This window comes from Microcaecilia unicolor, chromosome 11, assembly GCF_901765095.1.
Source record: "Microcaecilia unicolor chromosome 11, aMicUni1.1, whole genome shotgun sequence".
NCBI classification, from domain to species: Eukaryota; Metazoa; Chordata; class Amphibia; order Gymnophiona; family Siphonopidae; genus Microcaecilia; species Microcaecilia unicolor.
In genome coordinates this window covers 208,246,442-208,263,109 of record NC_044041.1, presented here as the reverse complement: position 1 = coordinate 208,263,109, position 16,668 = coordinate 208,246,442, and the positions used below count along the sequence as shown (strand labels likewise).

The 16,668-nt window shown below is 46.6% G+C and overlaps 1 protein-coding gene across 2 annotated transcripts in view; it reads left to right on the top strand.

The window, feature by feature from the left end:
• Nucleotides 1-14,021, top strand: part of GALE (UDP-galactose-4-epimerase) — a 50,945-nt gene extending 36,924 nt beyond the window's left edge. Inside the window, exons 7-11 of one of the 2 annotated variants that reach the window (XM_030218941.1) lie at nucleotides 2,127-2,193; nucleotides 3,208-3,293; nucleotides 3,538-3,615; nucleotides 11,291-11,405; nucleotides 12,274-14,021. In XM_030218941.1, coding sequence (XP_030074801.1) covers nucleotides 2,127-2,193; nucleotides 3,208-3,293; nucleotides 3,538-3,615; nucleotides 11,291-11,405; nucleotides 12,274-12,338 — 411 coding nt within the window. In that variant the 3' untranslated portion in view covers nucleotides 12,339-14,021. Of the gene's footprint in view, nucleotides 1-2,126; nucleotides 2,194-3,207; nucleotides 3,294-3,537; nucleotides 3,616-11,288; nucleotides 11,406-12,273 lie in introns of those variants that run through there. The other variant, XM_030218942.1, reaches the window with a different exon arrangement.
• The last annotated feature ends 2,647 nt before the right edge of the window (nucleotides 14,022-16,668 follow it).

The following is a 16,668-nucleotide window of genomic DNA, read 5'->3' as shown; positions in this document are numbered from 1 at the left end:
TAAAGAGATGGGTCTTCAGTAGTTTGTAGAAGTTCGTTAGTTCATAAATTGTTTTTAAGTTGCGTGGCAGTGCGTTCCATGACTGTGTACTTAAGTAGGTAAAGTTTGACGCGTGCATTAGTTTGTATTTTAGACCTATATTATCTCTTGTTCTCCTCACGATTCTACATTTTCTTTTCTCCCTCCCTGTACCCTATCCCCCCTCTCACCCTCCCTCCCCTCCAGATCCATGGCACCCCCCCTCATATCAGGAAAGGTGTCCTTAAGAGGAATGTGACCCTCTCACTCCCAGCCAATCATTCTAACTCCTAGTTCGGCTCCCCCCCTGGAATATCTTATAAGCAATACATAAAGCATCAATACATCCCCCAACATTGTATATCAACTATTTCAAGCATCGAACATAACCCAGCCCGCTTAAACCATCAAAGCGTTGCTTCGCTTACGTGAACCTGAACCCTGAGAGGGGTTCACCAATGCCTACTGTAAAACAATATTGTTGCGAATTACATGTCCATGGTCAGGTAAGATGGCCAGCCGACTGCTGGCGTTGTAAGCGCTTGTGTCCCACTCGCTGCGACAGTCTTAACTTGGTGCACCTTTCCTTCTTTGTAAAAAAACTAACGCAAATGGATGTCTCCATCTGTACCGGATCCACAGGTCGCTAAGCTTGATTGTAACTGGCTTCAGGTCAGCCCGATGTTTCTAGGTGGCAGATGCCAAGTCCTGATATATCTGTGTGGGATAAGAGTCCCATTTAAAGTCTGCAGTCTGCCATGCTGTTTTTAAACACTTGCTCCTTCACTTTGAAGTTTTGAAATCACACAATAATATCTTTGGGCTGATTATTCCGAGTAGGTCCCAATGCTCGGTGCGCTCTCTCAAGGTATACCGTCTCTGGGCCATCGGTGCTTCCGGTGTCGACAGCAGCTGACTCACTATTTGCTGGACCACCGATTCGCTGTCCTGGTATGTTGGGGTCTCAGGAAGACCATGGAACTGCAGATTATGGCACCGACTTCTATTTTCTAGGTCTTCTAATTTATCAGCTGTTTGCTGCTGACCTATTCGGATGTCCGTGATCTGTCTTTCCATGGATCCCAGCGCCTCTGCTTGTTCATCAATACGCCCTTCAGCTTCTTCCACCCGATGGCCCAGCTCCTTAATTTCTCCTCACAGGTCAGCACTTAAAGCAGCCAAATCAGAGCAGACCGCCTTGAGGTCCACTCAAATCTCCTGTAACCAGGCCCGGAGCTCAGGAAAGACTCCCTCCTTCGGACTTGTCTCCTCTTGCGTCTGAGGTATCTCATCCAGAGCCGGGTCTCCGACACTGCCTCGTTCACTCACGGCCTCTTTGTCCCCCATTTGCATCGCTATGTGCGTTTTACTTGCGCCTTTTGCAAATGCAAATTTAGCAAGGTCGACCGCTTCTGCTCGAGTCTGCATCGCCGATTTCGGTAGTCCACCCTCAGCTGCACTTAATTCTCACGGGCAAACGGTTTTCTGTCGGTTCAGTCCGGAGGGATTATAGAAAATTATTGCGATTGTCCAGGAGCTCGGCGTCTATGCTGCCATATTCACTGTTGACGTCACTTCCTCTGGAATCAGTGTTTTTATTTATGCTGACATTCAGCTTATTATGTAAACAGATTTGTATGCATTTTCCAATCTTAACAACTGTCTACTTGCTGGTTCTAATTAGTTGTTTTCTTACAAACTTAAAATCATTGAATGAAGTTTTATGGGCTACGAAGTAAGAAGGGTTATCCAGCAGCCACCCCCTGAAATGTTACATCAGTCCCTTGAAAAAAAAAAAATCACCACCCTTTGCATGTTTGGATAGTTTACTCTGTAACTGTATCTCTTTGTAAAGAAGTCATTCTGTGTCCTCTTGAAAATTTGTGTGTTGTGAGGGAGCCCCTTCCCCACTCCCTTTTATCTACAAATTAAATTCTGGGTATAATTCTGTTAATTGAAATGATGAATTATTTTAAGCATTTTCGTATTGTAATATATAATGGTATGATGTGTTGATCATTTGCATGAATATTTTCTGCATTTCTCTATAAGAAATTTCTGCAAGAATTATGCTAGTCTGTTTAATAGCTTTCACGATCTGTTTGCAGGTGGCAGTTGGGCGCAGGGAGTGTCTATGCGTCTTTGGGGACAATTATAATACTGCTGATGGAACCGGTAAGTTCTTAAGCAGTGAAATGTGTCTGTGCTTACATTGCATTTTAAAGGAGCAATTTGTAGAAATTAACTCAGGGCTTGCAAGCAAGTTTTCAAAGGAAAACTCTGTGAGGAGGCTGCCTGGCCTCATGTGTCCTTTGCATCTTCTTTAAAACAGGTGTTTGAAGTATAAACTACACTTTGCCATTTGAAAATGAAATCCCCGGGCACTGTTAGCAAGCTAGGCTACTTTCTCCCATAGACTGGGAGTTTTTGGGAGGAGGGAGTCTTCAAGAGCACATAACTGCAAGGGGTGTACACTTAGGCAGAGCATGGGAGGGCTTTCGGGAGGAGGGATTCTAGGGGGATGGATGCAGGGTGAGGAAGGGCAGATGCTGGACACCTTGGCAAGCATATGGAAGGCAAAAGGAACTCTTTTGGCACACCCTCCTCCCTTGCAATTTGTGCTGCCTTCTAAGGCAGGACCATAGCGAGGTAAGGCTGCCATTAGTGAGTTGGGCAAACTTGTAGGAGACATGTGAAGAAACAGAAGAGGAAAAAAAAAAATGGTGGCCAAAACGGAAAGTTGTCGGCAGAGTTTCTGAGTTGAACAAGAGTTCACCAGTGTTATCGAAACCCCTGTTTCCCAAACTTACAACTCATCTCCTATCTTGTTTGCGTAATCCATGTGAGATGTAGAAACCCATTCACTTCAAAATCCCTGCTTCAGTGACCAACCTGTCAGGGCTCCCTCACCCCACCTCCACCTCCCCAGGACAGCATTGATCCTTTAACATACTCGTCTACCAGTGACACCTCTGCATGCCATAAAATAATTGTTTCTGCCGGGTGTCTGATATCTGCTGTCCTCCCTAAGCTAAAGGCAGCTAATTAATTTCTCTTGCATATGTAAAATTTACTTTTTTTATAGTTTTTATTTTCTTTTGAGTTTCTGCTCTTTCTGCTTAACTAAGATAGTGAATATTTTATTCTGTTTGCTTAATATCCTCATTTGTTTTCTCACTATGGGGATAGGTGTCAGGGACTATATTCATATCGTAGATTTGGCAAAAGGTCACATTGCTGCTCTTAGGAAACTCTGTGAAAACAGTGGCTGCAAGGTAGGTCTCCTTTTGAATGTTTTGATTTGTTCAAACAGTTGTATGTGAATATTGATATTATGTGTTTTTAAAATAATGATCAAATCTACAGGAGATTCACTTTTAAAACTGTTATGTATTTAAAGTTTTAGTAGTAGGAACTAGGTTTGTGGTGTCAACTATTAAAGAAAAAATTTCTGCGATTGAAAAGAGAAGTGAAGAAACCTGTCAAAGGGAGCCTAACATGTTAACCTGTTTGTTACAGGTCTATAACCTTGGCACAGGCACTGGTTATTCAGTCCTTCAGATGGTTCAAGCTATGGAAAAAGCTTCTGGAAAAAAGGTAAATATTGAGATTTTTAAAAAGCTCAAAACAGTGTCTTTAAACATAAACTTGTGAAAAATGTATGTAACCGATTACTGTAAGCCTGCTATATAAAAATATACACTCCCTGCGATATTCAGTCGGCAGCATTTTTTACAACACTGATCGTCGCTGGCTAAAGTATCCCCCGATATTCAGTGCTGGACCATGTCCGGGCACCGACATCGAAGATAATTTTGGGCGGGCAGACTACTGGAGTTTATGCAGGCCCCAGTTGCATATCGGGCTGGGATTCGCATAAAGAAAAATCTCCCCTCGCTCCCTCCCCCCACCCCCCCCCAGGACAGCATTCCCATGCCCACCCCCAGCCAGGATACTAACCCCCCCTTGGGTCAGACATGGGGGGGCCTGATATTCAGCAGGGTAAGCGGATGAATTAAGCTGTCCTAAATTCACCTGCTTAACTTATGAGGACCTCGGCTGAATATTGGCAGCACCCGCATAAGCCCTGGTTCCTTTCCAGCACCACCCCCTGACCTACCCACTTTTTTTTTTTGGGGGGGGGGGGGGTGGCAGTCGGAGGCAATATTCATTGCCACCCCACATTAGTTCCACAGAATATTGGCAATTGGGCAGCAACAGGTGATTTAAGCAGGCAGGAGGCGCTTCTGCTTTGAATATTGGCCCCGGTGAAACTAAAAAGAATCAACATGATATATGTTTTGATCACTTCCATCTGCTTCTGTTTGGACAAGTTCCTGAAGGAAAGGCCTATAGTCTGCAATTGTGACAAACATGAGGAAGCCACTGCTCACTCACTATTTGGGTTCCTGCAGGTACTTGTGACCTAGATTGGCCACTATTGGAAACAGTATACTGGGCTAGATGGACCATTGGTCTGACCCAGTAAGGTTGTTATTATGTTATGTCTAAATGAGATGACTTAGGAGCCAGAGGGGCAGCAGGGTGAGTAACTGAAGCACCTTGCAGCAACTCTGTCTCTGGTTCAGTAAATAAGTCTGGTGTAAGAGCAATATAAACTCTGGAGAAAACAAAGGATCCCAATGCAGCTGAATGCGCTGTCAGGCCCTGAGACTGTAAAATGGTGGCTGTGCTCCATTCGTGATCAGAGGTGGCTCCTCACTGCCAGTCAGCACCAACAAAATGGTGCCCGTTCCTGCACTCTCCTGCATCAAACTGCATACCAGCACTGCGGGAGAGCCCGAAGACCCCAGCATATTCAGATGCTGCACCCTATCTGAAGTCGTGCCGCTACCGACCGTTTCCTCCATATCCCACGGGATTCCCGGCTTGCATGCACTGCAACCCCTGACACCGGCCGGTGGCTCCCACAGGGGGAACACTGCTAAACTGCCTCCATGGGAGTCGCCACTCACCCCAACTGTCTGCAGCTCAGCACAACATATCCCAAGCGGTGAGTTAGGATCCTTCCCCTGCACCAAGCAGAACTTGCAGTTCTGAGTCAAAGGTGAAATTAGGCCTTACCTGCTAATTTTCTTTCCTCTAGACCCTCCAGACCGGTCAAGACGCTTGGGTTAAGCTCGCCTACCAGCAGAGGGAGACTGAGAACACCAACTTCAAACTATGTACATATAACCTGTGCCTAGCCTTCTGTCGTCAGTATACACTTAGCAAAGCAGAAACCAAAAACCTGAAAACGATAAAACAACCCCTGTACCTGGAAAACCAATAGTCAAACACCAACAGTGTGCCTCCACAGACGGAACGTCAAAACGTCCCGCTCTGTAGTGTCATATAGTCAAAGAAATTCTCTCCGACCACACTAAACTTGAAAGAATAGTCATAGCAGAACACGGCTCAAAATCACTTCTGATAATCCACAGGGCGGGCTCTTGACCGGTCTGGAGGGTCTAGAGGAAAGAAAATTAGCAGGTAAGCTCTAATTTCACCTTCCTCTTCAACCCTCCAGACCGGTGAAGACGCTTGGGAAGTACCAAAGCAGTAGAAACTTAAGGGTGGGACCCTCGAAAAGCAGAAGACAACACAGCCGCTCCAAACCGAGCATCCTCTTTTGCCTGAACATCAAGTCTGTAATGCTTCACAAAGGAATGGATGGAAGACCGCGCCGCTGCCTTACAAATATCCTGCGGAGGAATAAAACTACTTTCCGCCCAAGAAGCAGCTACCCCCCGAGTAGAATGAGCCTTAAGCACCGAGGGCACGGCATGGCGTTTCAACAAGTACACCGAAGCAATAGTCTCCATCAATCACCTAGCCAGAGTAGCCTTGGAAGCTGCTGCCACTTTTTTGTGACCTCCAAACAACACAAACAACCTATCCGATGCGCGAAAATCCTGTGTTCTGCGCAAATAAGACCGTAACATGCGCCGTACATCCAACTTAGCCAGCCGCCGTTGCGTAAGATCTCCAGCGCGATCCCCCAACACAGGCAATGAAATCACCTGCTTGACATGAAAGGCAGACACCACCTTAGGCACAAAGGAAGGAACCGTCCTTAAAGTCACTTTCTCCTTAGCAAACGACAGAAAAGGCTCCCTGCAAGACAGAGCCTTAAGCTCTGAATCCTACGCGCCGAAGAAATGGCCACCAGAAAAACCGCCTTCAAAGTAAGATCCTTAAATGTAATGGATGCCAAGGGTTCAAACGGAGGTGCCACCAACGCCTCCAGGACCAAATTTAAATCCCAAGGCGGAACCAACGGACGACGAGGCGGCCGAATCAACTTCACTGCCTTCAGGAACCGCCCCACATCCGGAGAAGCTGCCAAGGAAACTCCCCGAATCTTACCTCTAAAACAAGACAAGGCAGAAACCTGCACTTTCAGGGAAGAGAGCGACAGCCCCCTCTCCAAGCCATCCTGCAGAAAATCCAAAACTTCCACCACCGAAGCACGCAAAGGGACATAATCCCGCTCTTGACACCAATTCTCGAAGGTGCACCACACCCGCACATACGCCAAAGAAGTAGACCTCTTGCGAGACCTCAACATCGTATCAACCACTCTGGGCGAAAAACCTTTCTTTCTCAACCGGTGCCTCTCAAGAGCCAAGCCGTAAGCAAGAACGGAGAGGGATCTGCCATCTCTATCGGCCCCTGAACCAGTCGCACCCGAGGCCCCAAGGGAATCGAATCCTGCACCAGCAACCGCATCAGATCTCCATACCACGGACGCCGGGGCCAATTGGGCGCTATCAGAACCACTAACCCCGAGTGACGACCGATCCGCTGCACCACGCGGCCCACCAGCGGCCATAGCGGAAACACGTAGAGCAACTGCTGAGTTGGCCACGGAAGCACCAACGCGTCGATGCCCTCGGCTTGAGCATCCCTTCGACGACTGAAGAACCGAGAGACCTGCGCATTGTCGGCCGACGCCATAAGATCCAACACTGGTCGACCCCACTGCAACACTATCCGCTCGAACACGGAGGGATGGAGAGCCCACTCTCCGGGATCCAACGTGTGTCTGCTCAGATAATCCGCACTCACGTTGTCCACCCCTGCCATGTGTCCCGCCGATAGACTCTGCAGATGAACTTCTGCCCAAGACAGCAACTCCGCCGCCTCTACGGCTAACCCGGGACTCTTCGTTCCCCACATGTCGATTTACATAAGCGACGGCCGTGGCATTGTCTGACAGAACCCTGACTGCCTTGCCGTCCAGAAGACTCTGAAAGGCCCAAAGAGCCAACAGAATAGCTCGCGTTTCCAGGCGATTGATGGACCAACTCGCCTCCTCCAACGTCCAACGCCCTTGGGCCACCTGACCCAGACAATGCGCCCCCCATCCTGACAGACTCGCATCCGTGGTCAGCACCACCCAATCTGGAGTGTCCAACGGCATGCCCTTCGCTAGATTCGGAGAGTGGAGCCACCAGTGAAGACTGCACCGAGCCACCTCCGGCAGCGAGAACCTCTCCTCCAAACTCTGAAACTGAGGAGACCAGCGAGACAACAACGCTACCTACAATGGTCTCATGTGGGCCCTGGCCCAGGGCACCACCTCTATTGATGCCGCCATCAGACCCAGCACCTGAAGATACTCCCGAGCCGCCGGCGCCCTCTGAGCTCAGAGGTGCCGGATCTGAGACTGTAGCTTGGAAATGCGGGGAGCTGTCAAAAACACTCGACCTTTCTTCGTGTCGAAACGTACTCCCAAATATTCCAGGGACTGCGACGGAACGAGGTGAATCTTGGCCAGATTGACAACCCATCCGAGAGACTGCAGAAAGGACACCACCCGGCCGGTCACCTCCTCGCTCTCTGACTTTGATTTGGCTCGGATCAACCAGTCGTCGAGGTACGGATGGACCAAAATGCCCTGCAAACGCAGCGCAGCCGCCACCACTACCATGACCTTGGAAAAAGTGCGAGGCGCCTTTGCCAGGCCAAACGGAAGAGCACAAAACTGAAAATGCCTCCCCAACACCACAAAACGAAGAAACCGCTGGTGTGCCTATAAGATGGGAATGTGCAAATAAGCCTCCGTCAGATCTAAAGACGTCAGAAACTCTCCTTCCTGAACCGCTACAATGACCGAGCGTAACGTCTCCATTCGAAAGGAAGGAACCTTCAGAGCTGCATTGACCCTCTTGAGGTCCAAAATGGGCCGAAAGGAATCCTCCTTTTTGGGGACCACGAAGTAAATGGAATAACAACCCGTTCCTCGCTCTTTTGAAGGAACCGGAACCACTGCTCCTAAATCGACCAGACGCGCCAGAGTCTCCCACACTGATCTCGCCTTGCGCCTGGAATGACAAGGAGACACGAGAAAGAAATCGGGCAGAGGACCGTCGAACTCTAACGCGTAGCCGTCTCGCACAATCTGCAGCACCCACTGATCTGAGGTGATCTGGACCCACCTCTGGTAAAACAAGCGCAAACGAGCCCCCACGCGAACCAGAGGTTGGGTCCCCAAACCATCATTGCGAAGGACGGGACGCTCCGGTCATTCCCGAAGCGGAACCACGCCCTCCACGGCGACCACCTCGAAAGGACTGAGTTCTTTGGAAAAACCGACCCCTAGTCCCCCCAGAGGACCTGCCAGGCCGATATCGTCGAGCTTCCTGAAACTGACCGCGCACCGCGGACCCCCTAGCAGCCTTAGGGCGAAGCTCCGGAAGACGAGGAACCTTAGCATCACCAAGACCCCTCACCAACTTATCCAACTCTTCCCCAAAAAGCAAAGAACCTTTAAACGGCAGCGAACACAGCTTTGCCTTAGAAGTAGCATCAGCCATCCAGCCCCGCAACCACAGGGCCTGACGAGCAGCCACCGCCAGGGTCATGTTCTTAGCCGAAGCCCGTAACAAATCGTACAGCGCATCAGCCATGAAGGACGACCCCATCTCCAACTTTGCCAAATCTTGAACTAAAGAAGCCCTATCAGCCGGCGGGCTATCCAGCAGCCACTCAGCCCAGCGAAAACACACCCGGGCCACCAGACCTCCACAAACCGACGCCTGCAGCGCCAAGGCAGACAAATCAAAACTCCGCTTGAGAAACGTCTCCAATTTCCTATCCTGCGGGTCCCGCAACGCGGCCCCCCCATCCACAGGAATAGCCGTAGCCTTAGTCGCAGCCGTCACCACGGCATCCACGGTCGGAGGCCGGAGGGAATCTCTATCCTCCTGCGGGAGCGGGTACAACTTAGCCATGGCTCGAGCCACCTTACACTGATCTTCTGCCGAACGCCACTCCTGGGTAATCATTTCCCTCAGATCCGCGTTCATAGGAAAAGTACGAGAAACCTGCCGGATCCCCTTAACCAAAGGATCCTGCGTCCCGGCTGTCACAGGAGCTGACGCCTCAAACTTGAGAGTCGACGACACCTGCTCAATCAGTTCCGTCAACTCATCCCGGTGAAAAATGCGGACTACCGAAGGGTCCTCCCCAGGCACAGCAATCTCATAACCAGCCAACGGCCCCTCATCCTCCTCCAGGGGACTAAAATCGCCCTCTGACTCCGGAGGGGAAAAACTGTCCAAGTCCTCCGACCACTCTACACGTGGTCTCTTAACACTAGCCCCCCCCCCCCCCCCCCCCCCCCCCCCCGTTCCAAGACTAGGGGGCTCCGCTCGCGTCGGCCCTGCCTGCCAGGCCTGGAATAAACTCCAAATGAAATCCGGCGGGAAACCCATCCGACCAGGAACGTCCCCCCCAGAAAAACCTGACAACTAATTGCACATAGGTCCTCCAACCAACTCCGGGCCTTGCGGTGCAGATTCCAAAATGGTGGCGGTTCCCGCCAAAATCGGGACCGCTGCCGCGTTGCCACACTGAGACGCTGCCGACTCTGGAGGGCCAGACGTGGGTACCTCCGCCGCTAGCACCGACGGAGCGGAGGAAGACTTCGGTTCGCCACAAAAACGGCAGGAACCGCCAACCACGTCAACCCCCCGGCGCGCACAAGATCTGCATCGTAGCGGCTTTCCCGACATCGCGCGCCAAACTAACAGCTGAGAGCCCGAAAACTCACTCACCCGAAGCCTTCAGAAGCAGCGCCCCAAAACAGCTGAACAGCTCCGGAACCCCGGAGTGCAGCTCCCTCAGCTCTCAACACCGTCTGGGCCTTTTCTCTCCAAGAACTTAGATTCTTTTTTTTTTTTAAACAACTTTATTGCTGAAATTGAGCCCTGCTGCTGCTAAACTATACGGCACTCAAGGCTGCAGCACAGAACTGCAGCCGAGGCACAAAGCTGGCCAAACGGGAGTGCCAGTTAGGGGGAGGGACCCGGCCACCCGGGTGTGACACTCCAAAGGGGACAATGGCAGGCCCCACCAACCCCCAGCACACTAAGTCTTCCAGGCACAGGGATAAAAGCTAAAACCAGACCAAAGGAAACTCCTAAATAATCTCTGAATCCTACCAGACCGGACAAGCTGCACAGGTTGCCTGTCTACCCTCTGCTGAGACTGAGAAAATACTGACGACAGAAGGCTAGGCACAGGTTATATGTACATAGTTTGAAGTTAGTGTTCTCAGTCTCCCTCTGCTGGTAGGCGAGCATAACCCAAGCGTCTTGACCGGTCTGGAGGGTTGAGAAGGAACTTATTTCTCACTCCCAGCTTCTCCCCCCCCTCCAATCTCACAGTCTCCACAAGTCTTATCACAGATGTGAGAGGCTCAGGACTGATGCTCTGACCCACACTCTCCAGAAAACCTGTTTTCCTTCTCCTTTCTTTTTTTTTTTTTTTTTTTTAAGGTTCTTGTGCTGGAAAAGGAGAGCTCCACAGGAAAAAGGGGAGAGGTGAAGGGAGGGAAGAAGTAAATTCACAGGGTACCAGAGACAGGGATCTGAAAACCTCCAGATATAACTCTGCAGACTTGACCCACTCACTTAGCTCAACTGAGGATCAGTTGACCATCTGGACCCAGGAGCAAGGCACTCAGAACCAGAGGCTGAAAAGTATGTTCTTCTACCTGCTGGAGATAGAAAATACTGAGAAACAGGACTGGATGTCAAGAAAGATGTTTCAGCTCAGTTTTCAGTTCTCTGTCTGCACCTGCTGGTTCTCGAAATGGAAAGCAGATTTTTTTCCCCCAGTATCAAATAGCAAAAATAGCATTAGAACCGACTATTTGGTTCAGTATAAAAGGCAAGTCCAATGAACTAACTTCTAATAATACCAGTTGAACAGAGAGCCAAAGAAAAAAGATTTTAGATATGTTTGTGTGGATCTCTTTCAGATAAAATATAGGATAGCTCCAAGACGAGATGGAGACATTGCGTCCTGTTTTGCTAACCCCAACCTGGCTGCGCGTGATCTAGGCTGGAAAGCTGTCTTTGGACTGGACAAGATGTGTAAGTTGAAAGTTATTTATCAAAGCACCAGCTCTGTGATCTAAAATATTTGTATTTGCTATATTTATTTTAGAAGTATGACTATATCATTGTTACAGAAAATCAGATAAATACACATCTTGAGATTAATAAAATATGGTGTGGGGATTTGGGCTGAATATTAGAATCAGTTAATAAATTAAACAGCTTAATCTGTTAACCTCCAAAACACTGCAGATCAGGGTATTAATACTCTGACAATTACATTTTTTAAATTACTTTACCCAGGTAACTAAGCAGTTTCATGGGTAAAATCATTGGCTGAAAAATGACCTTTACCTGCAAGATGAGACATACTGTTTTTCAGCATATGATCTAACCTCCAACTCAAAGGGGCAAGGCAGGCCACGTAACACATTGGAATTTAATTTATAAATATATAATTTATAAATAGCCATAACATCTTTATAGTGTTGCTGACTGGCCCTTGAACTTTATGAAAGAATTTCCCTCTGAAACTTCACTTGAAAGCTGTACCCAATGCGTGCATGAGAAACTTTAAGTTGCCCCGTGGGTGGGATGGTAAAGGACTAAAGTAGAAAATTTCACAAGGGTCAGATCCACCACCGTAATGTAAAACACCATGTCCGTCTCTGGTAAAGTACTTTTTAACTAGGATGAATCAATTACCCTGAACATGTACCTGAAATAAGTGGGGGGGGGGGGGGGGGGGGTCTTGCTTTCCATTTTGTGAGACTTCAAATATTACAAGTAATGGTCACCACGATCTGGGCCCCCAGATAATGTGCTAATATTTAGGAGAGACTCCCTTACTTTCTTAGAAAAAGTGTTCCATAGTAATACAGAAAAATATATTTTATGCTTTCAGGTGAAGATCTGTGGCGTTGGCAGTCTCAAAATCCCACCGGTTTCAGCAAGAGCACAGCATCCTAATCTTTGCTTTTCCCTGCTTGCTGCTAACTTTCTAAACATTCACTCCTAATTAAAAAGAAAAATGACTCCATCTTCCCTTCCCCCAACACTAGTAACTATCGGTAATGAGAGATGCCTAGATCATATTTTTTTTAAAAGTGAATTAGAAAAAAAAAATCCTTCTGTTAGCATTACTGTGGCTTAGATGTACCTATCCCCAGGTGTATTTTGACAGTTCACTCTTTTGTTAATGCTGTTTTAAAAACCATAGTCCCGCTTTCCAATGTACTGGTTTCTTGGGCAATCCCTTTATTAGATATATGCATAGGAGCCAACTTTTCAAAATTATTCGGGGTGCTAAGCCCAATGAAAATAACCCCTCCCTGGACATATACAAGGAATTTTCTCAATATTGGGGGTGCTCAAGCACCCACCGCATCCACAGAGTCGGCTCCAATGGATATATGAAGATCTGACACAATGATTTCTCCTATACTCCTGCCATTTATTTTACCACAAAAGAACATGTGTGTAAAATCTGATGGGTGGATGTTTTGTGAAGTTCTCTCGCTCTGTAATTTATACATTTTACAGTTCTATGATCATGTTTTCTCAAAAAACAAATTCCTTCTGATTTGCTTTAGTCAATATTGTATGGATAAAATCTGAGTACCAGAAGGGACCAGTTCTGCATTGTGTAGATTCAGTCTCTTCTTTTTTTTCTAATGAAATGTGATTTTTGTCAGTTTCCAAATCTGCAGTTCTAAGGCAAGCAAACAATTTGTTCAAAGCCATCTCTGGGGGATAAAATATTGCATTACCCACCGTTAGGCTATCTAAAATTGTCTGCTCTATTTATGGTCAGGTGTTCTGTGGGAAGAGTTGGAGCGAAAGAGGGAACCATGGGTCTAGTTTTGAATTTTCAAAAGTATGCACACATTTTTACTACACTACTTATTCTCAAGTACCAGTACAAATTTACACCTGATAATTTTCCAAATGAAACCACATTCATACTTTTCAAGCTGTTGACATTCAATTTTAAAATCTGGCAAAGTGTTTGCATATGATTCACCTATGTGTGCACTAAAAAAAAAAAAAAAAAATTTCCCACAAATGGCAGCTGGGTCTGCTATATTTAATGTGTGTGTATTTTAATAAAATTTACATATTTTAAAACTATATTTTATTTTGAATAAGGCTGTGGTCTTATTGTAAATCTTAAATTTTAACATCCCTCCTCCTTTTCCCCTACCACTTACTTACACAATTATGTTTCTGGGAGACAAGTCCATAAAAATGAATTAGAAGAACAAAATGAAATCCTCTCTTGTATAAATAAAGACCAAAACAAAACGCAGTTCTACAGCTGTGAACTAAAAAGGACTATATTGATAAAATAAAGATGATATCTTAAAAAAAAAAAAAAAAAAAAATTAGTAGCCAGGTCTACTTACAAAGCTGTTGCTCAGTTCTAAAAGTCAATCTACCTTTTAAGATCAGTCAGGTACTTGTGACTCAAACTGTCCATTGGCAGAAAGTGTGCAGATGGACCTTGCTGATTCAGCATGGCTTTTCTTAAGTAATATTGGTTCACGTAACCTAGGTGGAAGATCAGATATGTTGCTTAGACATGTACAAGTCACCTCAATACCCACTGCTCCTTGGGTTCCAGGTGCCTTTAAAATGATCCTGTTCAGCTTTAGGGCCTGTGGTTTTCAAATAAATGGGGGGGGGGGGGGGGTAGGTTGGGCTGGGCTAGGCTGCACTAGTTTATCAGATTTCTCCAAATACCTAGAGTGAAGGGAAGTCTTGCCTCACCAATCTAATGCATTTTTTTGAGGGGGTAAGCAAACATGTGGACAATGGGGAGCCGGTTGATATTGTATATCTGGATTTTCAGAAGGCGTTTGACAAAGTGCCGCACGAAAGACTCCTGAAGAAATTGCAGAGTCATGGAATCGGAGGTAGGGTATTATTATGGATTAAGAACTGGTTGAAAGATAGGAAGCAGAGAGTAGGATTGCGTGGCCAGTATTCTCAGTGGAGGAGGGTAGTTAGTGGGGTCCCGCAGGGGTCTGTGCTGGGTCCGTTGCTTTTTAATGTATTTATAAATGACCTAGAGATGGGAATAACTAGTGAGGTAATTAAATTCGCCGATGACACAAAATTATTCAGGGTCGTCAAGTCGCAGGAGGAATGTGAACGATTACAGGAGGACCTTGCGAGACTGGGAGAATGGGCGTGCAAGTGGCAGATGAAGTTCAATGTTGACAAGTGCAAAGTGATGCATGTGGGTAAGAGGAACCCGAATTATAGCTACGTCTTGCAAGGTTCCGCGTTAGGAGTTACGGATCAAGAAAGGGATCTGGGTGTCGTCGTCGATGATACGCTGAAACCTTCTGCTCAGTGTGCTGCTGCGGCTAGGAAAGCGAATAGAATGTTGGGTGTTATTAAGAAGGGTATGGAGTCCAGGTGTGCGGATGTTATAATGCCGTTGTATCGCTCCATGGTGCGACCGCACCTGGAGTATTGTGTTCAGTACTGGTCTCCGTATCTCAAAAAAGATATAGTAGAATTGGAAAAGGTACAGCGAAGGGCGACGAAAATGATAGTGGGGATGGGACGACTTTCCTATGAAGAGAGGCTGAGAAGGCTAGGGCTTTTCAGCTTGGAGAAGAGACGGCTGAGGGGAGATATGATAGAAGTGTATAAAATAATGAGTGGAATGGATCGGGTGGATGTGAAGCGACTGTTCACGCTATCCAAAAATACTAGGACTAGAGGGCATGAGTTGAAGCTACAGTGTGGTAAATTTAAAACGAATCGGAGAAAATTTTTCTTCACCCAACGTGTAATTAGACTCTGGAATTCATTGCCGGAGAACGTGGTACGGGCGGTTAGCTTGACGGAGTTTAAAAAGGGGTTAGATAGATTCCTAAAGGACAAGTCCATAGACCGCTATTAAATGGACTGGAAAAATTCCTCATTTTTAGGTACAACTTGTCTGGAATGTTTTTACGTTTGGGGAGCGTGCCAGGTGCCCTTGACCTGGATTGGCCACTGTCGGTGACAGGATGCTGGGCTAGATGGACCTTTGGTCTTTCCCAGTATGGCACTACTTATGTACTTATGTACTTATGTCTATGGTTGGGGTCCCAGAACCATTCCTGTGTTTTAAAAAGGCTCTGCTCAAGTCAGGGATTTATGGATTCCATTATATCCCAAGGTCACGCTAGCATGCTTTCTGGGTCTTTTTCTGGGGTGGTTATGGAGCACACTCCCCCCCCCCCCCCCCCCTAATAATCTAGAAACTGTTTGCTGACTTCCTTTTTAATTTTCTTCTACTAGGTTGGTTGGTAAAAGCTTTGGTTTTCTGTTGGACAGGTGTTAGGTATTTTGGGGATTAAGGTTAAATTTTGACTTTATTTTTACAATAATTAACTGTACACAAAAACAAATAAAATCTTGAAATACTCAGCCATTTACAAAAAGCAAGCTATTCATTGTAGTAGGCGGAAAGGAGAGGCTGTACTTAAGTTACCTGTACCGCCTATCCTCATGAGGCCAACAGAAGAACGTTGGCTGTTATCAGGCCCTTTTCGAATGGGGTCTTTTACAAAGGTGCCCGTGTGGTTTCAGCACATGCTAAAAATCAGTGTGCACTAAATGCTAAGCCATATGAGTGTCTTAGTCTGAGCTCAAAATGTTAGTGCAACCTTAGTAAAAAGACTATCTCCTATGGCCCATGCCAGGGAGGCAAGGAGCTAAAGCGTGATAGGCACCTTTCACAAGGAAAGGCAGGAAGGATAAATTCCCTCTAGCTAGCTCTAGTGACATGACACAATAGCACATCACCTTAGCAGGCGCAGCTATCATCTTTCTCCAGAAACCCAATGACTATTCCATATACACTAATAGTAATTACGCCAACCACTGTAAAATACAGCATCACACAACCTTGTAAATGTAATTGAATCACTGTAATCTCTAACAACTGTCAAATGTAAGCCAAATTGAACCAAAACTCATTTTTGACAAGTTGTGAGATCCAAGTATGAATGAATGAATAAATAAAATATCAGCAAATAAACAGGTGAAATTAAAAGCTAGCTATAATTTAAGTAAATGCATAAAAATTGAACCTGTACTGTTTTTAAAGCTATGTAGGCATAGCCTTCTGTTAAATGAGTAAGCTTAGACAGAAGGGATGTCTATTTTCTTTATTGTGACTGTAACACAAACACCTTCAAGGAAGATAATATTTTCATTTATTCAGTCCTCAAATTGCCATTACCTAAACTCAGGTCAGGGGGACTGGGCTGTATCCTGTTCCATCTCATTCTTACCA